The 17,358-nt window shown below is 36.7% G+C and overlaps 1 protein-coding gene across 1 annotated transcript in view; it reads right to left on the bottom strand.

Annotated features, from left to right (window-relative positions):
• The window catches only part of LOC115254630 (titin-like), a 52,796-nt gene extending 40,221 nt beyond the window's left edge, over positions 1–12,575 (bottom strand). The window contains exon 1 of the mRNA XM_062855349.1: positions 12,094–12,575. Coding sequence (XP_062711333.1) covers positions 12,094–12,108 — 15 coding nt within the window. The 5' untranslated portion in view covers positions 12,109–12,575. The remainder of the gene's footprint in view (positions 1–12,093) is intronic.
• Positions 12,576–17,358: the final 4,783 nt, after the last annotated feature.

Genomic DNA, 17,358 nt, shown 5'->3' with positions numbered 1-17,358 from the left:
ACTTCTCAAATTCACAAGGGTTTATCGTGCCCCAATTCCCCTATAAGTTCACAGTAAAAGGATCAAAAATGTAAATAATGATATTCGGGAAGAAGTAATAAATACTATATAGATTAATAATACCTCCTACGCTCGTACTTATCAGCTTAGTACTCTTACGATCGCTACAAGAGCCTCTTCCGAATAAATTACCAATAGTAATCTGCGGCCTACAAGAATGTAATATTAGCGCTAGTCATAATCGCTTAACCTTAAAAATAAACTTTCATGCCGAAAACTATTAAAGATTCGTACCGGCCGTTTCTTTTCACAGCGAGAATCGCACGCAGTCAATTGGCAAATGATTCAAACTAGTTCAACAATTATTGGCTGCAGTTGGCCCGAATTCAATTAGAATTATAATAAATTTAGATTTCAATCTGCACTTGCATTTCATGCCCACTACTCAAGTCTTTCGTCTTATTGCTATTTTTCCCTGCTGCTTCCAACTCATGACGTTTCTGACAGACCGCTTTGTCTGTCATTCTTCGGGTTGTCATTATCCTGGCGAAGCTTAGCAGTGGTGCCAGAACAATCGGAAATTTTATGAGGAAAAACTTTGCCGAAGACAGAATGGCGTTTTTTCTATCCGTTTTAGAGTTATTCACAATTTGCTATTTTGTGAAATTTGAATTTTCAGGTATTTTTTCTAAAAATGTCACATAAGAACTTCCCAAAAACACATACAAAGTAAAAAATCACGTATGCTAAGTTTTTGTCCTGATTGTGTTATGGAATTATGGTTACATCATTGATTGATTTTGATTTTTTGTTATTCAGTCCCTCCATATAGAAATTAACTAGCAAAGATTTAAAAAAAGATAGCTCTATTGACAAGCTTTGTACTGCCAATTGATTTTTTAAAGATATTCTCCACAAAATGTTAAATATATTTTTGCGTTTATCCTACTTTCCTGTCGATATTCTCAATTATTTTTCTACACGCAGACGTATGAGTCCTGCACCAGTGAAACAGCCCAGGATACAGTGGCAAAGTGAATAAAGGCGAATACGTTGCATCATACCAAATTCAAAACGCGATCTTACGTAAGAATACCAATATGTATACCAATTCAAGGCATTCTGAAAAACAGAGCATGTCTTTTTTGACATTTACTGATTTGAACTATCTTATCAACACCTAAAATAAGATACACCGAGGCAAATTGAAACGGGTGGGATGAGATGAACCAGTGAGTTAACGTAATGGTATCCAAGGTTAGAACAATTTGATTACCATAACACATACATGGCATAGATACAATAAGACAAGGTAGGCTATTATTGGTAAACTACAGTTTTGGGCATAAACAAGTGACGTCATTTTTATCGTCCTATATGTTGATCAAAATGATAGGGACTACTAGAACGTTTTATTTATGTCTTTGAACTATTAGAACAACATCATTGAACAATAAAATCAGCATGTTTTGTGGAATGTATCACCTTCTAAATGGTATAGAAAATGTTCCGTGCGTTTGATTGTGTATTATGCTCGTATAAACCATTGTCAGTACATAACCGTTAAAAATGCCATGGCCTACTGAGGCATCTCAAAATGGTACCTAATGATAAAGTTTCTCGCTAGTAGGTGAATTTCTGTATCAAAGAAAATGAATTTGACAACGGAAAAGAAAATTCAATAATGATGCAACCATAATTCCTAAACGTGATTTTTTACTATGTATGTGTTTTTGGGCAGTTCTTTAGTGATTTTTTTAAATACCTAAAAATTCCAATTTCACTAAATAGTAAATCGTGAATAACTCTAAAACGGATAGAAAAAACGCAATGCTGTCTTCGGCAAAGTTTTTTCTCATAAAATTTACGATCTTTTTATGGAAATTGTTTTTAATTAGCATTAAGTTCAGATACTTTTTATGATGGGTAAAAGGCACAGTATATCAAAAAATGACAAATTATAGTAAATTCAAAAATTTAGTATGAAAAAGTTACCTTCAAAACATGTCGTTAATTATTTTTCCCAAGTAGTTTGGATCCATATCAAAAAATATAAAAATAGTGGGTATTGCCATTTTTTGTACGGTAAAAAATATTTGTATGAAATTAATTATGAAAAATGGCTATTTTTCAATAATCTCGCCGGGGCGACCCACACAGGCGTAAATGGGCCAAATTCCTGGCCATAAGTCGAAATTTTTTTTCAGGGTTTTCCAGAGTCTAATATTTTTTAAAAATAAATGAAGTAATGTTTCATCATGTGGCAATCAATAAAATATTTTGGGATGCATATTTTTTTTAAGAATAAATGCCGAAATTTGACGATTTTCGCTACTGTTTTTTTCATTTGCATCATAACTCATCGGAAGAACTTCAATTATCGAAATATTGACCATTTGAAAAAATAACTGAGTATGTAACACAGTTCTCCTGATAAGGGTGTATCATTTAAACAAAAAACTTCACCTGGTTTCATTTATTTTGCTCTCTTACAGAAGAGTTGTCAAAATCATGTTGTTTGCCAATTTTGAACCAGTTTCAGCATTCAAAAAGTTTTCAGATTCTGCAGCATTCCGCGATCTGGATAAAATTATAATAAAATATAAGGCATATTCTTTGTGAATCGCAAGAGAACGGGTACCAGAAAGTACCAGACGAAAAAATAAATCATTTTGAAATTTACACCTTTTTGACTAGTTTTTAGTTACAATTTATGTTTCATTTTGATATAACAACTTCGTTTCGACTACTTTTTCAATGAACGGTCACTTATTCTCGGTAGATAGATCATAGCAGAATACAAATCTGCTCTTCTATCTCTTAACAAAATGTGTCAAATGGAATTAATTTAGTAAATTTGGGCAGAAATCTCCACACACCGATAAACGCCTAAATATATGCAATGCAGTAGTTATCTAATGTAGCTAGAACTGTTGTGTTCAAAATTTGTTATAAAAAAATCAAAAACAACTCAAATAAAGAGCTCACTATTTGTAGCATGTAATCATATGTTGATGCACCGTTCAGAAAATATTTTCAGATATATATTGTTTTTTTATAGCTAAACTCATTGAGTTTTTCACTCAGTACTCCACGAACTTACTTTTACGTATAAAGTTGTGTTAAAATGCCATGTTTTAATAGAACAATTCAAACTGATATATTCCACACGGCTTCTAATATCATGTTCAAACTCCTAAAATTTCAATCCATGATTAATTTTTGAGTTTTGATGTGTTTTCCAGGGCACTATAAAAGTTACCCCAAAATGAAAATGTGATTCCCAAAATATCTAGAAAAAGGTACAACATTCAAACTGAGTTTAAGGGACCGTTCAAAAATAACGGCCCATATTCCCAAAAATTGTGAAGATAGAACAATTGTTCAACAAGTTTGCCAATTATGACACTCCTTACAACTTTGCTGAAGACATAAACATGTTATCTACACTTATAAAAGAATTGAATTTCTCTCACACTTCTTGGAGAATTTCTATGAAACGAGGTGGCCCTTGTTTCCAAACAATATTTTTCATGGAAATATAATTATTTTTCAGTTCTCTGTTGTCAAACAAAAATGTTCGACGCTTCAAGCGATTTTTGGGGGTGAAAATAAACGTTGTCCTTAGAGAGGTTATAAGAAATCATTTCTAGCCTTTAAGTGGATTAATATGGCTATTTATAATCCAAAATGCTTCCTCAATATCTAAATTCACAATTTTACCGCTAGTACATACATAATACACCATAAAAACGTGTGAAAACTTTTTGGCCATGAATTGGACCCTGTTACTCCAGTGTGCGACCTCTAAACGTCATTTCTGAAAGTTGCCGTCATACAAAAGTTTGCTATCATTTGCAGGGTGAGCCCCCAAACTTTTTGACCATGTGCAATTTTTGGGACAACCTAATTCTCATATTCAGTTTTTCTAGTGTATTAGTTCCCTTATCATGCATGTGACTACCGTTTTCATACCAATAAAAGCAAAGAATTAAAGTGCTGTTGGTTTTGTTTCTAATTTTTGTATTTTTTGTTAGAAGTGATCAAGCATGAAATTAAAAAGAACGGAATCAGTCGATGCCGTAATTCGTATAGGATGAATTTGGGAGCGTGAGATTACTTATGGCACTCGTACGCTAGTATTAATATACAAACGATACCTATTGTACGACCGCACGATTCAGTGCATATCTGTATCTAATGTTAGACATCTCAACATGCTTGCAAACATGTGATGCGCTGTGAAGAGGCATATCTACGTCATACGACGTTGATGTTGATCGGATTTTGACTTCTCTCTGTGTTTTCACGGTACATTTTATAAAGCTTACATTGCCTAATAGTGTTTAAGTAGGACCTGGAAGCACAAGTAGTTTACTGATCCATGTGTATGAGTATGAGCATTGGACATGCATGTGTATTATGAACAGGAAAATCCATTGCCTGAAGCATCAGTTTATTGATTTATTATATTGACCCTTTGGCGTTATGCAGGAAATTACGTTACGGTTTTGGAAATGCCTCGTGGTTGAGAAAAATAATTTGGAAGGTAGATAAATAAAGAAATACGTTACCGGATGTATGCTTAATTATTACACATTATCGGTAGGTACATTTTATACTTACGTATTTTTCGTACAGAATGGTCAAGTAAGGCTTGATCTGGGATCTTTTTACCCGTATTATTGGTTTAACATATGACAGGCATTCAAGTGCAACTTAACAAAAGCATATTAAATATGTATTTTATATACAAAAAATGCAGTAGCATATTTTTGCAGCGCATAACTCGAGAACGTAACAAGGAATTAGGTCGATCTTGTTTTGTTCAAATAAGGATAACGGGTTCAATTCTCGGTCGGTCCAGGAACTTTTCGTAATGAAAATGTTCTTGACTTCCTTGGGTATAGAGTATCTCAGTGCCCGCCACGAGATACTGGCGAGATACTTGGCAGACGAAGTAGGGTATAAAATCAGCGCACGCCATCTTAACAGCTGTAGCATATCCATAAGCCAAGGCAGTAGTTTTTTAATCTAGTTTATTTATTTAACCCTAAAAGGGATACCTGGGGTCCATTGGACCCCAGGCGCGTTTCAGAGCTCGTCTTTGATGGACTCCAGAAATTCATTCAATAATTTATTCAGGCATGCCGGCAAAGCTTGCGCAATATATTTTTACTTCAAAGTTTTCAGTTCCAAGTATATATATGCAGTTTACTCAGGCCTCAAAAGCTTTTCCCGGAGGATTTTCCGAAAATGATATGGAAATATTGGAGGTATTCTCGAAAAAAAAATTTCCGTAGAAATGTTTTGAAGAACTTCAATAATTTTTCTTAAGATGTCTTCAGTAATCCACCAGTGCTTTACATAAGACTTCAACCATAAATTCCTATTGCTTCGACGGTTGAGTGATAAAACGGCAAATGCCAAAATATTGGGTAGGGGTTTGGTGTTGAAACATATAATAATTCGTTAATTCAGCGATTGTTGACCCGTCCAGGAGCATACTCTTGAACGATTCTTAAATTTTCAAATAATCCGCCTTGAATAATCCCAACTAGAGTTTTTGAAGGAATCTCAGGAATAATTCTTAGGATATTCCCTAGAAGAATTCTGGGAGGTATTATAGTAAGAATTTTTGGAGGAGTGTTAGGAGGAATTGCTGAAAGAGGAATTTGTTCCATGGATAACTCTGGAAATTTCTCATGGCATTCCTCCAGGAACTCCTCTTGGCCTCCCTCCAGCAATTCCAGCTGAAGGATTCCCAAAATAAAACTCTAGAGGAATCCCTGAAAGAATTCCGGGAGCTAGCAAATCTCTGGTGAAATCCCATCAGGAATGCCTGAAGGAATCCTAAAAGAAGATGCTTGAATATACACCAGGAGGAATCCCTCGAGAAATCCCTGGAGGAATCGGTAGAGGTATTCTGGAGAAATGCACGAAGGAGTCCCTGAAGGAATCGCAGGAAGATTGCCCGAAAGAATCCAGCGAGAATGCAATCTCTCGTATAGTCCATAGAAGATTTCATGGAGGTACATCATATAGAATTGCTGGATGAGTCCTAGGAGAAATTGCTGGATGAACCGCAGGAGGAATTTCAGATGGATTTCCTGGATGTGGGTTAAAACGAGTTCTTAGAGGGATCGCATGAGAAATTTGTCGAGGAATCTCTGGTTAAAATCGCATCTTTGAAGAAAATTTTGGAGAAATCGCTGAAAATACTTCTGTAAGAACCCAAAGAAGATTGTCTTGTATCCTCTCACCAAGAATTCCTGAAGAAATACCAAAAGAAATCTCCTGAAAAATCCATAGAAGAATTCCGGAAGGTACAATAGTAGGAATTTCTAAAGAAATCATAGGAGGGATCGCTGGAGGAATTTCTGCATGAATTCATAGTGATACCCTACAAGGAATTCCTGGATAAATCCTTTGAGCAAGGTTGTGACCATTCATTTGCAAAGATTTACATTCATTTGATATTATCTCAGTTCAGAAGCATGCTATCGAAAAACAATGTATAGATGAATTTAACCTTGTAGTTTTATCTGGAAGTGTGCCGAATAACATTGGGGTCGCACACGCATACCACAGTCATGAGCGAGCTGTGATGGCATCTTTCCACAGCGTTAATGTAATTTACATTCACCGCGTGGAGAGTTGCCTTCACAGCTCGCTAACGACTTTGGTATACGTTTGCGACCCCAATGTTATTCGGCAAACTTTCAGATAAAACTACAAGGTTAAATTCATCCATACATTGTTTTTCGATAGCATGCTTCTGAACTGAGATAATAGCAAATGAATGTAAATCTTTGCAAATGAATGGTCGCAACCTTGCCTTTGAGAAGTTTTTGCAGAAATACCGAGTGAAATCCATAAAGAAATACCTTGAGAAATCACTGGAAGAATCGATAGAGCTGTTCCATGAAAAAACATCCCTTAAGAAATATCAGGAAGAAATATTTCGGATAACGCCGAAACAGTTCAGAACAGTTCAGAATTCTTGAAAAAACACGAATATTTAAAATTGAACCCAGACCCGGTTCAACGGAACAGAAAAATATGTCTGAAAGTCCATCTCGAACACTAAGTGTCTGAAACCAGTTATTTTCTCCAGTAGAACATAATGTAAGTCCGTCCGAAGGTTTTTTGAAAATTTCTGCATAATGTCTTATATGGCTAGCTGGAAATTTTCAATAACTAATCATTCAATTTGTCTATGCTTCTTAGCAATCTTGGAATAACTTGGATCTCTATTCCTCTAAGAATAAACCATCAGTTGTTTTGTTCCGAGGAATCCTTACCGGAGTTTCTCTAAAGACAGTTTTATACTCCTAATACTGCACAGATAAAAATAATGAGATTCACACGTCATGTAAACTTCAGTTTAGTCATGTAAACTTAGTGTTGTGATGGTTTACATGATATATCATGTAAATTTGTGTTATATGTCATGTAAACACACAGAGTCATGCTGAATTACATGACATATAATGGAAGTTTACATGATATTTTATGACTTTTATATGACATGTCATGTAAACTTCTGTGATATCTCACGCTCCAATTATGTGCATCATATGTCACAAAATTTTACACTCTTTTTTCGATCTGTGTGCATATATAATCATCTCAAAACATGATCTTATAGAAATGTCAAATAACGTATTCTCAGAAGATTTTTCTAAGGTATTCTTATAAAAGCCTTGAAACTAGCACTGGAGGAATTTCTGAAGGTAATCCCTGGAGAAATTCTTGAAGAATTTCTTGGTGGTATTTCCGAAAAACTCTCAAATGATAGAAAAATCCTGGAAATCACCTGCAGGAATTTGTGGGCGAATAGTTGGAATGTATTCAAAACGAAACGACTGGAGAAATTTAAGAACGAATTCCTAGAGGAATTCATGGTGCTCTAGCTAGAGAAATTTCGGGAGGAAACCCGGAGAGAATTCCTTCAATCACAGTGACTGTAAAAGAATAACAGGATATATTTCTGAAAGAATCACAGGGAGAACTTATGAAGAAACTACTTTGCAGGAGCAGAAGGGTGTATTCTTATAGAAAATCATGAATGAACTCCTGCATAAAGGTGACATTTGACTGTTTGTCATTATGCCAAAGGGGCTGTCCATAAACCACGTGGTCATTTTTTTGGGACTTTTCAAACCCCCCCCCCCCCCCCCCCCGTGGTCATTAGTCCATAGAATTTTTTTTATTTGTCCATACAAAATGGTCATTGGCCGAACACCCCCCCCCCCCCCCCCCCCCTCATGACCACGTGTTTTATGGACAGCCCCAAATATTAGCCATTGAATTCCGACAATTTTCCAAAGTTGCTATGTTTCACGTTGTGTTGGACATTTGTTGGGCTTGTTTTAGCAAATATTTGTCATATCTAATGGGTCCTTAAGTCTGTGGATGAACTGCTTAAAGATTTCTCGGAATTCAGAATAAATTCCTGGACGACTTCTTGGAGAAGTTCCTGATTCCTGTATCCCACCAAAATTATCTTAAGGAATTCAAATAGGAATCGCTGGAGGTATTCCTTCAGTAATCCTTCAAGTAATAAAAAAACTTTAGGTAATTCTGGAAAAATGCTTGGGTGAATCCCTGGAAAAGATGATGGACAGATTCCTGAAATTTCGAGCCCTTGAATAAATTTTCAGGAAAGGAATTTCTGAAGGATTAACTACAGGTATTCCTGGTGCAATCCCTGAAAGAACTCCCAGAGCAATCTTTGAAGGAATTCCTGGAGAAATCCCTTTGGAGGAATCATTAGAGGTATTCCTTGAGGTATCTCTAGAGGAAAACCTGGGTGAATCTCTGGAGGAATTCCTGGACGAATCCCTGTAGGATTTTTACAGGAATCCCTGCAGGAATTCCCACAGGAATCCTGGAACAATTGCTGAAGGAAATTCTGGAGGAATGTAAGGATCAATTTCTGATATGTTTCCAGGAGGAGTTTCTGAAGAAATCCCAGGAGGAAGTACTGAGGAAATCCTAAAGGAATCTTAAAACGATTACGTAGAGGAACTCTTGGAGGAATACCTGTAGCAGTTCCTGAAGGAACCTCAAGAGGAATCTCGGAATCAATCTTAAAAGGAATTCTTGAAGAATCTCTAAACAGTTTCTGGATGAAGACTTGGATTGATTCCTTCAGGAGTTTATAAAAGGATTCCAGGAGGAATTACTGAAGAAATCACTAGAAGAGTTCTTGAAGGCATTTTTAAAATAATAACGGAAGTCGTTCTTGAAAGAATCACAAAAAGAATTCTCGGGTGAATCCCAGGAGAAATTTTTGAAGGAAATTCTGAAAAAAAAAACATGAGGAATCCCGGAAGCATGCCTCAAAGAATCTCAGGAGAGCTTTCTTAGCGAATTTCTGGAAGAATTTCTTTAGGATTTTCTGGATAAAAAAAGTACTGAAGGAATTATTGGATGGATTCCTAAAGGATTGTTTGTACAAAATTTTGAAGCAATTCCTGGATTAGTTTTTGAATAATCTATAGTAAAATTTTCGAAAAATTTCTGGATGCCATTCCTGCAGAAAAACCAAATGGAATTATAGGACCAATCTCTAGCGGAAATTTGGAAGTAATATATGGAGAAATCTATGGAAGGATCTCTGGAGAAATTTATGAAGGAAAATGCAAAAACAGCACTGGAACAATCACTGGAATGTAGAATAAGCATTTAAGTTAAAATACACAAAAAAAATAAAATAAAAATCACTGGAGGAACATCTAAAGATATCCCAGGACAAATTCCAAAAGGTATGTCTGGTGGAATCCCTGATGAATTCTTGAAGGAATCTCTGAAGGAATCCATAATGGAATCACTGCAAAATTCATGGCGGAAGTATTCATACTCATATAGTTTATGAAACTATAGGAACAAATAAAAAAAAAAAAACAAAAAATAAAGGATTTGGAGTCTCCAGTCAGCCTAGTGATTAAGGCTATGGATCGCCAATCCGGAGACGGCTGGTTCGATTCCCGTTCCGGACGGGAAAATTTACTTGGCTCCCTGGGCAATAGTGTATCATTGTACTTGCCTAACAATAACAGTATACAATTTCATGCAATGGCAGGCAAAGAAAGCCTTTCAATTAATAACTGTGGAAGTGCTCAAATAACACTAAGTTGAAGCGAGGCAGGCCCAGTGGGGACGTAGAGCCGAAGAAGAAGAAGGAACAAATCTAAAACAGTAATTTTGATTCCTTAAAACTTCAATGCCGATTTGTATATTCACATATCGGGCGACCATACCGCTTAAGGCGAAACTGGAAGCATTTCCTCATTTTTTCAGTTTTTGATTAAAAAAAAAATAACAAAGCAATATTTTCAAAAACGGTTTTCGTACACATGTAGAGTATGGATCAATGTATCTTCTGATTTTTTTTGGTGTTAAAAAAGTTTTACATTTTTTCTAAAACCATTTTTTTGTGAAACTTCATTCAAAAATGGTTTCTGCAAAAACGAAAAACATTTTCCACTACGAAAAAAAAATCAGAAGATACCTTGATCCATCCTCTACATGTGTACGAAAACCGTTTTTGAAAATATTGCTTCGTAATTTAATAAAAAATCAAAAACCAAAAAGTGAGGAAATGCTTCCAGTTTCGCCTTAAAGTCATCTCAAGTCAGGCCTCCCCTGGGCTTCCTTCAGAAAAATATCCTAGCTACGCCAATATAAAAAGGGAATCTACGAACTTTTCCTGTTATGTTACCATTCTTTGAAAAATGTACAAACGTATGTCTCCCAGGCAATGAACTCATAAGTAGCTACGCCCTTCTGACGTTTAGGTACAAAGATGTCAGGTAATTCAGCATAATTCGGACAATAATTCAATTGGTCAAAACTATTTTGGAAGAGTGCAACGACGGGCCTGAAGGAGATAAAATCTCCATGAAAGCTGACAATAATTATAATAACAACAAAGAAAATACGACCCACATGTTTCAGAAGCTGTTACGCCCCTTTGAAATGTTGGTGTCGTTTTAAAATTATGTGTACAGTATTTTGTATTGTTAGGACAAGTGTGATGTGTGGTAAGTTCACAATCTTTCAAGATGAACGACAAGTATAATATCTTAAAAACGTCTTTGTAAGGCTATGGGTATTGCGCACAGCTCAGAGAATTAATCATACAATATCGCGTTGAACTGTTATGAAGAAATTTACTATGTAATCAATATCATACGATTTCGTAATTGACTGCATCTTAGTCAAAAAGGTTTCTGATTATGAGTTTGGCTATATTGGGTATCTAAAAATGCAGAACTTTCGACTGTAATGTCCATGAATGTCCAGGTGCAAACGTCAGTTTAATTATAACGTGTTCATTGAAGCTTTTGAAAATAGTTCATGTTTTCAGGAGATAAATCGTAGTAAAATGTTGTCAACATGCTGCAATGGCTCAGGGACAGAAGGTAGACAATTATTTTTTCTCGGAAAATGTGCCTTTGAAAGCTTGATTCGACCTATTTTTACACTCAACATTTTGTTCTGTTTACATTTTACCATTCGACAGTGTATCACAGACAATTCAATGAAGTTATTCTAAGAGTTACAGCACACATAAATTAATGTTCCATTAACGTTCAGGAATTTTCAAATCTGTTCATTAAAAATTAAAACTGCCCCTGCAATAGACCGGCTTGTTACACATATCTACTAGAAAAAATCATGTGACGCCCTCATAACAACAGTTTATCAACATTCTCAACACCTCACAATGCTACGCCGACACTCGTTTGCCGCCTTTTATCACTGCAAATCTCTGCCATAAATAATCTTCAGCAATTTTCCGAGTCTCTCCGCTCCACAATTAATCACATCGGAGTCCACGAGCAGCGATTCTTAGCAAGTGCATATACCACACAAAGCAGCCCCAAAGTACAGAGACGAAAGAAATTGATTATCTATATGTCTTCTCCGCGTGCCTCGCCACCACACTAGCTTCTTCTCCCTTATCTTTTGGATCAGTCTCTCTCGTAACAAACTATGTAGATGCATGCTGTGGTTTCACACAACACTCTGCCGAGTACGAGACGAGATACGGGTTAAGTAAAATCAACTTTAATCACTTACGTAGCACTTCCTCATTTTCTCTCCCTAGTGAAGCGTCTTGGTGAAATGGCTGGTACTCTCCGATCGATGGATTCGACGTAATTATCCAATACTTGCTGCTTGGGGGTGTGCTCAACGTCTTCCAGAGAAATCGTTCTAACTTCTTCGAAGGAAACTGATCACTGTTCTTCAAAATCCTATACGATCACTTCTTCCTCAAGTCCGGAAAACAGTCCATCCGATTCTACACTAAGCCCGAAACCGAATGATTCTTCACACCCGGAAACGATCTCCTCTAAGCAGGATTCACTTCTTCCCCCTGTGGCCACTTCTACACAGAATCTTTCTCTTCTCTCCGTGTGCTTCACTTTTTTCGCGACAATGAGCAAAGATGAGCTAGAACACCGCTTCCTGTCGTCAGCTTCTTCGGCTGCTTCTCGGCGACAACGGCAAACACATAGGATCCGAAACGCGTCCGTTCACGGTTACGGCCAAAACGATACTGAATTTAAAAGAAAGAAATGTTTACTATAAAATCTATCTCTTCCCCAGAGGTATTACCGCAGAGACCGCGTGTGGCCGGGGGCTCCCGCTTCGAAAGCACTTCAGTTCGGACGCGACGCGTGCTCTTTCTCTTGGCTCATGTGGGCAAAGCACACGCGCGGCGCGCAAGGGTCTCTCAGTCCGGGAGGTCGGGTTGTTGGGGTTTCGTCTCTGTTTTTTTTTTTGCTCGGCGATCGATCGTGGAGTGCAACCGGTCGCGTGGTTTGTTCGTGGTTGTGAGTTCAGGTCTTCTGCATGGAAGTTTGCGCACATGTGCTTTGACTGCAGTATGATGCACCGTGTGTCTTTTACCGGTGTACCATGTCGTTCCCAAGTATCAACAACTACAAGTTTGGTGTTTCTGCGGAAAGTTGAATACGCGGGGAATAGAGCAGAAGATGCAAACGTGTATTTTGCACGGTACACGCAATGTTTACATTTTTGTTGATGGGTCTAGGGATGTTTCGTTTACTGCAAATAGTTTTTATTTTGATCGGGCGTGTACAGGCTTGAAAGGCGGATAGAGTAGTATAATTATTTATAATTTTTATGAGCCGAATATGCTCTTCAACAATTTCTGGATAGCCCTTAAAGCTTGATTATATGCAATGATATTAGTTTTTATGAAAACACCCCGAGCAGACGGCAACATCTAACGAATATCACTTTTAGCTATTTAAAATTGAATTACTGGCGAACAAGGAGTGCTATTGGTTTGTTTGAGATAAGAGCTAAAACATCAAAAATAATATCAAAAATTTATATGGGAAATAGCTTTATAATATTTCGATAAGATATTGCAAGATCAAAATAATATCAGTCAAAAGTTGCCGACGGAACGGCAAATCAATATCAAAATATGATCTGACAGGCTATCTGACAAAAAAGAAAAAAAAAGTAACGAAAAGCCAATAACCAATATTGAACTCATGACCCTCGGATCAGCTGGTGGTGATAGTTACCACTCAACTGTTGCTTATTGCTGAAATCAAAAAGAAAAAAGGAGCATCAAGTTCTTCGTTTTTACATCCAACGAATCAACTAACGGCATTACACTAACATTTAATCACCGCGTGGATGTATGTGTGTAAGTTCTTTTAAAAGAACAAAATTTGATCTTGTATAGATATTATCTGCTATCTCAATGTCAACAGAAGTTTCGAGAAAAAAACTAAAAAAATGCACAGTTTCAGACTTTTTGAAGTTGTTTTGACTGTAAAACGTTGCTCTTTTGTCAAAGACAAGTTCTGTGATGAATTGGGGCCTCCGCAGAGATCGTCAACATTTGCGCGTAGAATAGGCAGAAGAAATAGGATCCACTCATCGTAAGTAGACCAAATAAAAGTCCCAGGAGCCGCTCCTACAATTGATTGGAAAGCCCGGTCGCCCGGAAGTATCTTCTACGAAATGCTCTCGAGTTCGCGAAATTCAAGCTTCGCGGCCGGTACCGAACCGTAGGCACAATAATTCTACAAGCCCTACTGTGCCTAAAGGAGCTTAAGTAGAAGGTTAATATATGCTTTCGACGGAATTTCAATAGCAGAACTAGCCTTGGTGGAATAGTGTGCCGGTGGTGGATGTAATTGATAAAAGTATGTAATATCCTAGAGCAAAAAGTCATGTAAATGTCAACATTAATCAGAACCAATCATTGCCTTCATAAGCCGCCTTTTGCAATGAATTTATGTGAAGAGAGTCAATACCTTTAGGTCGTTTGTGCCCATACGAAAACATTCTAAACAGTTCTAAAAATCGCAAAAACTTACGGGAATTACTAAAAGCTTTTATTACTAACCCACGTATGAAGCATTATCCGTGGTCGCAACAATTTGTATTCATTCACGTTAATTTGAAAGTGTGGCTGGTAATCACAACCCAATATCATACTGAGAGCTAAAATTGCTATCATATCACTTTCAGTTATGATTGTGATATGCAATAATTTTTTGAATAACACTTTAATAACACCTTGTGCTATGATATCAAAATTTGTTCGGAATTAGCTATGATTCAGATATTCTCGTCTGCCCGGGACAGTATTGTTTGAAATACTCATTTTAGCTTACTGAAACAAATCGTTTGAAGTGAGTATTTTAAAAGGTTTGAAATACTTCATTCATACTTTCTGACAACTTTTCTAGAACAGTATATTTTTTCTCATATGGAATGACTGAAATTGAAAAAGAATAAGTTTTTAGACATTTTTAATATAAATAACGATATCATCGTAGAAGAAATTCTGCCATGCAATAAATTATATGAAGTACAAATGCTTTAAAAGTGTGCTCGTGGCTTTACATTTTTCAGATTTAATCGTAATTCATAACAGAGTTCCAAAAGAAATTTCAAGAAGAATTTATAACAGAAATAGACTGTAAAAGGTGGGTATCGCGTACTACAGATTCCATTGAAATCACAAGCCTCTGCCTAGCAAACCCTATCCCTACGTACCCGTGGTTCCAGCCGAAAACTGCGAGCAACCTTAGGGTAGATTGGGTAACCCACTCCGGTTAGAATTTTGGTCGTAGCCTGCCGGGAAAAGCAAAAGTTTGCTTCCGTTAATTTAAGCGTCTGTTCTCCTTTGAGGATCGGGGCTCTTATTAGCGTTTTATATGCGGCTTATCGATATCCTCTAAGGACTCTAAGGTGGTGACCGTAATAAAGCATTGCAACGGAAAATCAACATCAGAATAAAATGAGCCGAGACCAATGGTAACGACCCCAGAGCAGCGTTCTTATCCGAGGGCTCGACACTGAGGTGTTTCATATTCTGGGTTATTCTACGTGTCCCAAACTGTTCTGTAGTAAAGTCCTTTAAATCTACAAGAATTATTTTATTTGTTTTCGCCATAAACAATAGCACTACATAATCTACTGGGATCTGCGAAGCTCTCGAAATCTACAATGTCATTTGTAGACACTATAGGGATATTCCAGGTCAGCCAAACTACCTTGCAGTTTAGAACTTCAGGTCTACACATATCTGTTATACTGAGTAACATTGCATAATCAATCGCGGTTTCTGGATAAAGTCTTCTTGATATTATTCTGAACCTTTGGGACATTCAGGGTTGTCCGAACTGTCCTATAACGAAGTCCTTTAAATCTATAAGAATAACTTTTGTGTTTTCGCCATGGATAATAGCATTGCCATAAATAATAGCACTGCTGTAATCCGTGAAGCTATTGAAATCTCAAATGTGATTTAGAGATTTAGGGGTATTCCAGGTCAGCCAAACTATCTCAGAAGTTCAGAACTTCTGGTCTACACTCGTGACAGCAGCCATATCTGATATACTGGGTAATGTTGCATAATCAATTGCGGTTACTGGACCAACCTGAAGTCCACCATATAGTATTATGAGCCTTTAGGACATTAAGGGTCGCCCGTCGTCTAAACGGTTATGAAATTCAACTATTGACAGTAACAGTAGTTATTCTCCCAATGAGCTATGCGTCATTCCAAGATAGTTTTAAAATATTCTAGATCAACCAAACTACTTTAAAGACCATAGCTTTTGCCAGTAGTTTTGTTAGTAGTTAGAGGAACAATAAACGTTATTACATATTGTTTGTAGACCATGCACCATCTCAGGCTTACTACCACCTACGTAAAATTTAGCGATATCGATAAAAATCAGTTGCTCACATGCCTTCGCTATGGCAGGACGGCGAATAATTAGCAGTTTTTTATTCCCAAAATCCATCACAACAAAAAGGGTCCAGTCCGTTGGACGAACACATATTTTTGGAATATTATGGTCCATCCTTACTGTTATGGAGCTTAGAAGATAGTTACAATACACAGTTAAATACGATCCATGATCCTGTTAACTCTCAACGGTTACCTCATGATAGATTTGTGATAATTAGATATTATTACGACTGTAGACTCCATGGTACAGGTTATCCATATTTCAGGACAGTGTGTGCGATTCTAAATATCCCGAAGCTAGATTATTGTCTCTGATTGAATTATGTGAGCTCCAGTAAGTATAATAGATTAAACAACATAACTCTATATAGCCAAAATAGAAACTTCAATTTCTGTAGATGCTAGATTTTAAACATCATAATAGTTTGGATGACCCCAGTCCATTGAACATTCAGAAGACTTACTGTACATGATAGATTGCAAATCGTAGCTTTGTATAATATAAAAAGTTACCATTACACCCGTAGACTTCAGCACCTGAGCTCAAGAACAGTTTGGATGACATAGGTTATCCCGACTGATCTGATACTGTTTTTTAAATTTTCAGAGGACTTAAATGATGGAATACAAATCGTAGCTTTGTATAATGAAATACGTTACCGTTACACCCGTAGACTTTGGGATCTGAACTCAAGAACAGTTTGGACGACTGATCTGATACTGTCTTTTGAACTTTAGAAGACTCACTAGACATGATAGCTTACAAATTATAGCTTTGTATAATGAAAGAAGTTACCGTTACACTCCTAGACTTTGGGATCTACACTCAAGAACAGTTTTTATGACCTAGGTTAACCCGACTGATCTGATACTATCTTTTGAACTTTCAGAGGATTCACTGGACATGATGGAATACAAATCGTAGCTTTGTATAATGAAATACGTTACTGTTACCCCCTTAGATTTTAGGATCTGAACTCAAGAACAGTTTGGATGACTTAGGATTTCCAGAAAAAATATGCTGCATCATATTCTACCTCTTCTATGATAACACTTGGAAGAATTCCGGTTTCACAGGGTTTAGCAAT

Source organism: Aedes albopictus, chromosome 3 (genome assembly GCF_035046485.1).
Source record: "Aedes albopictus strain Foshan chromosome 3, AalbF5, whole genome shotgun sequence".
NCBI classification, from domain to species: domain Eukaryota; kingdom Metazoa; phylum Arthropoda; class Insecta; order Diptera; family Culicidae; genus Aedes; species Aedes albopictus.
Note: the sequence above shows the minus strand (reverse complement) of the source record. Positions and strands in the feature narration are given on the sequence as shown.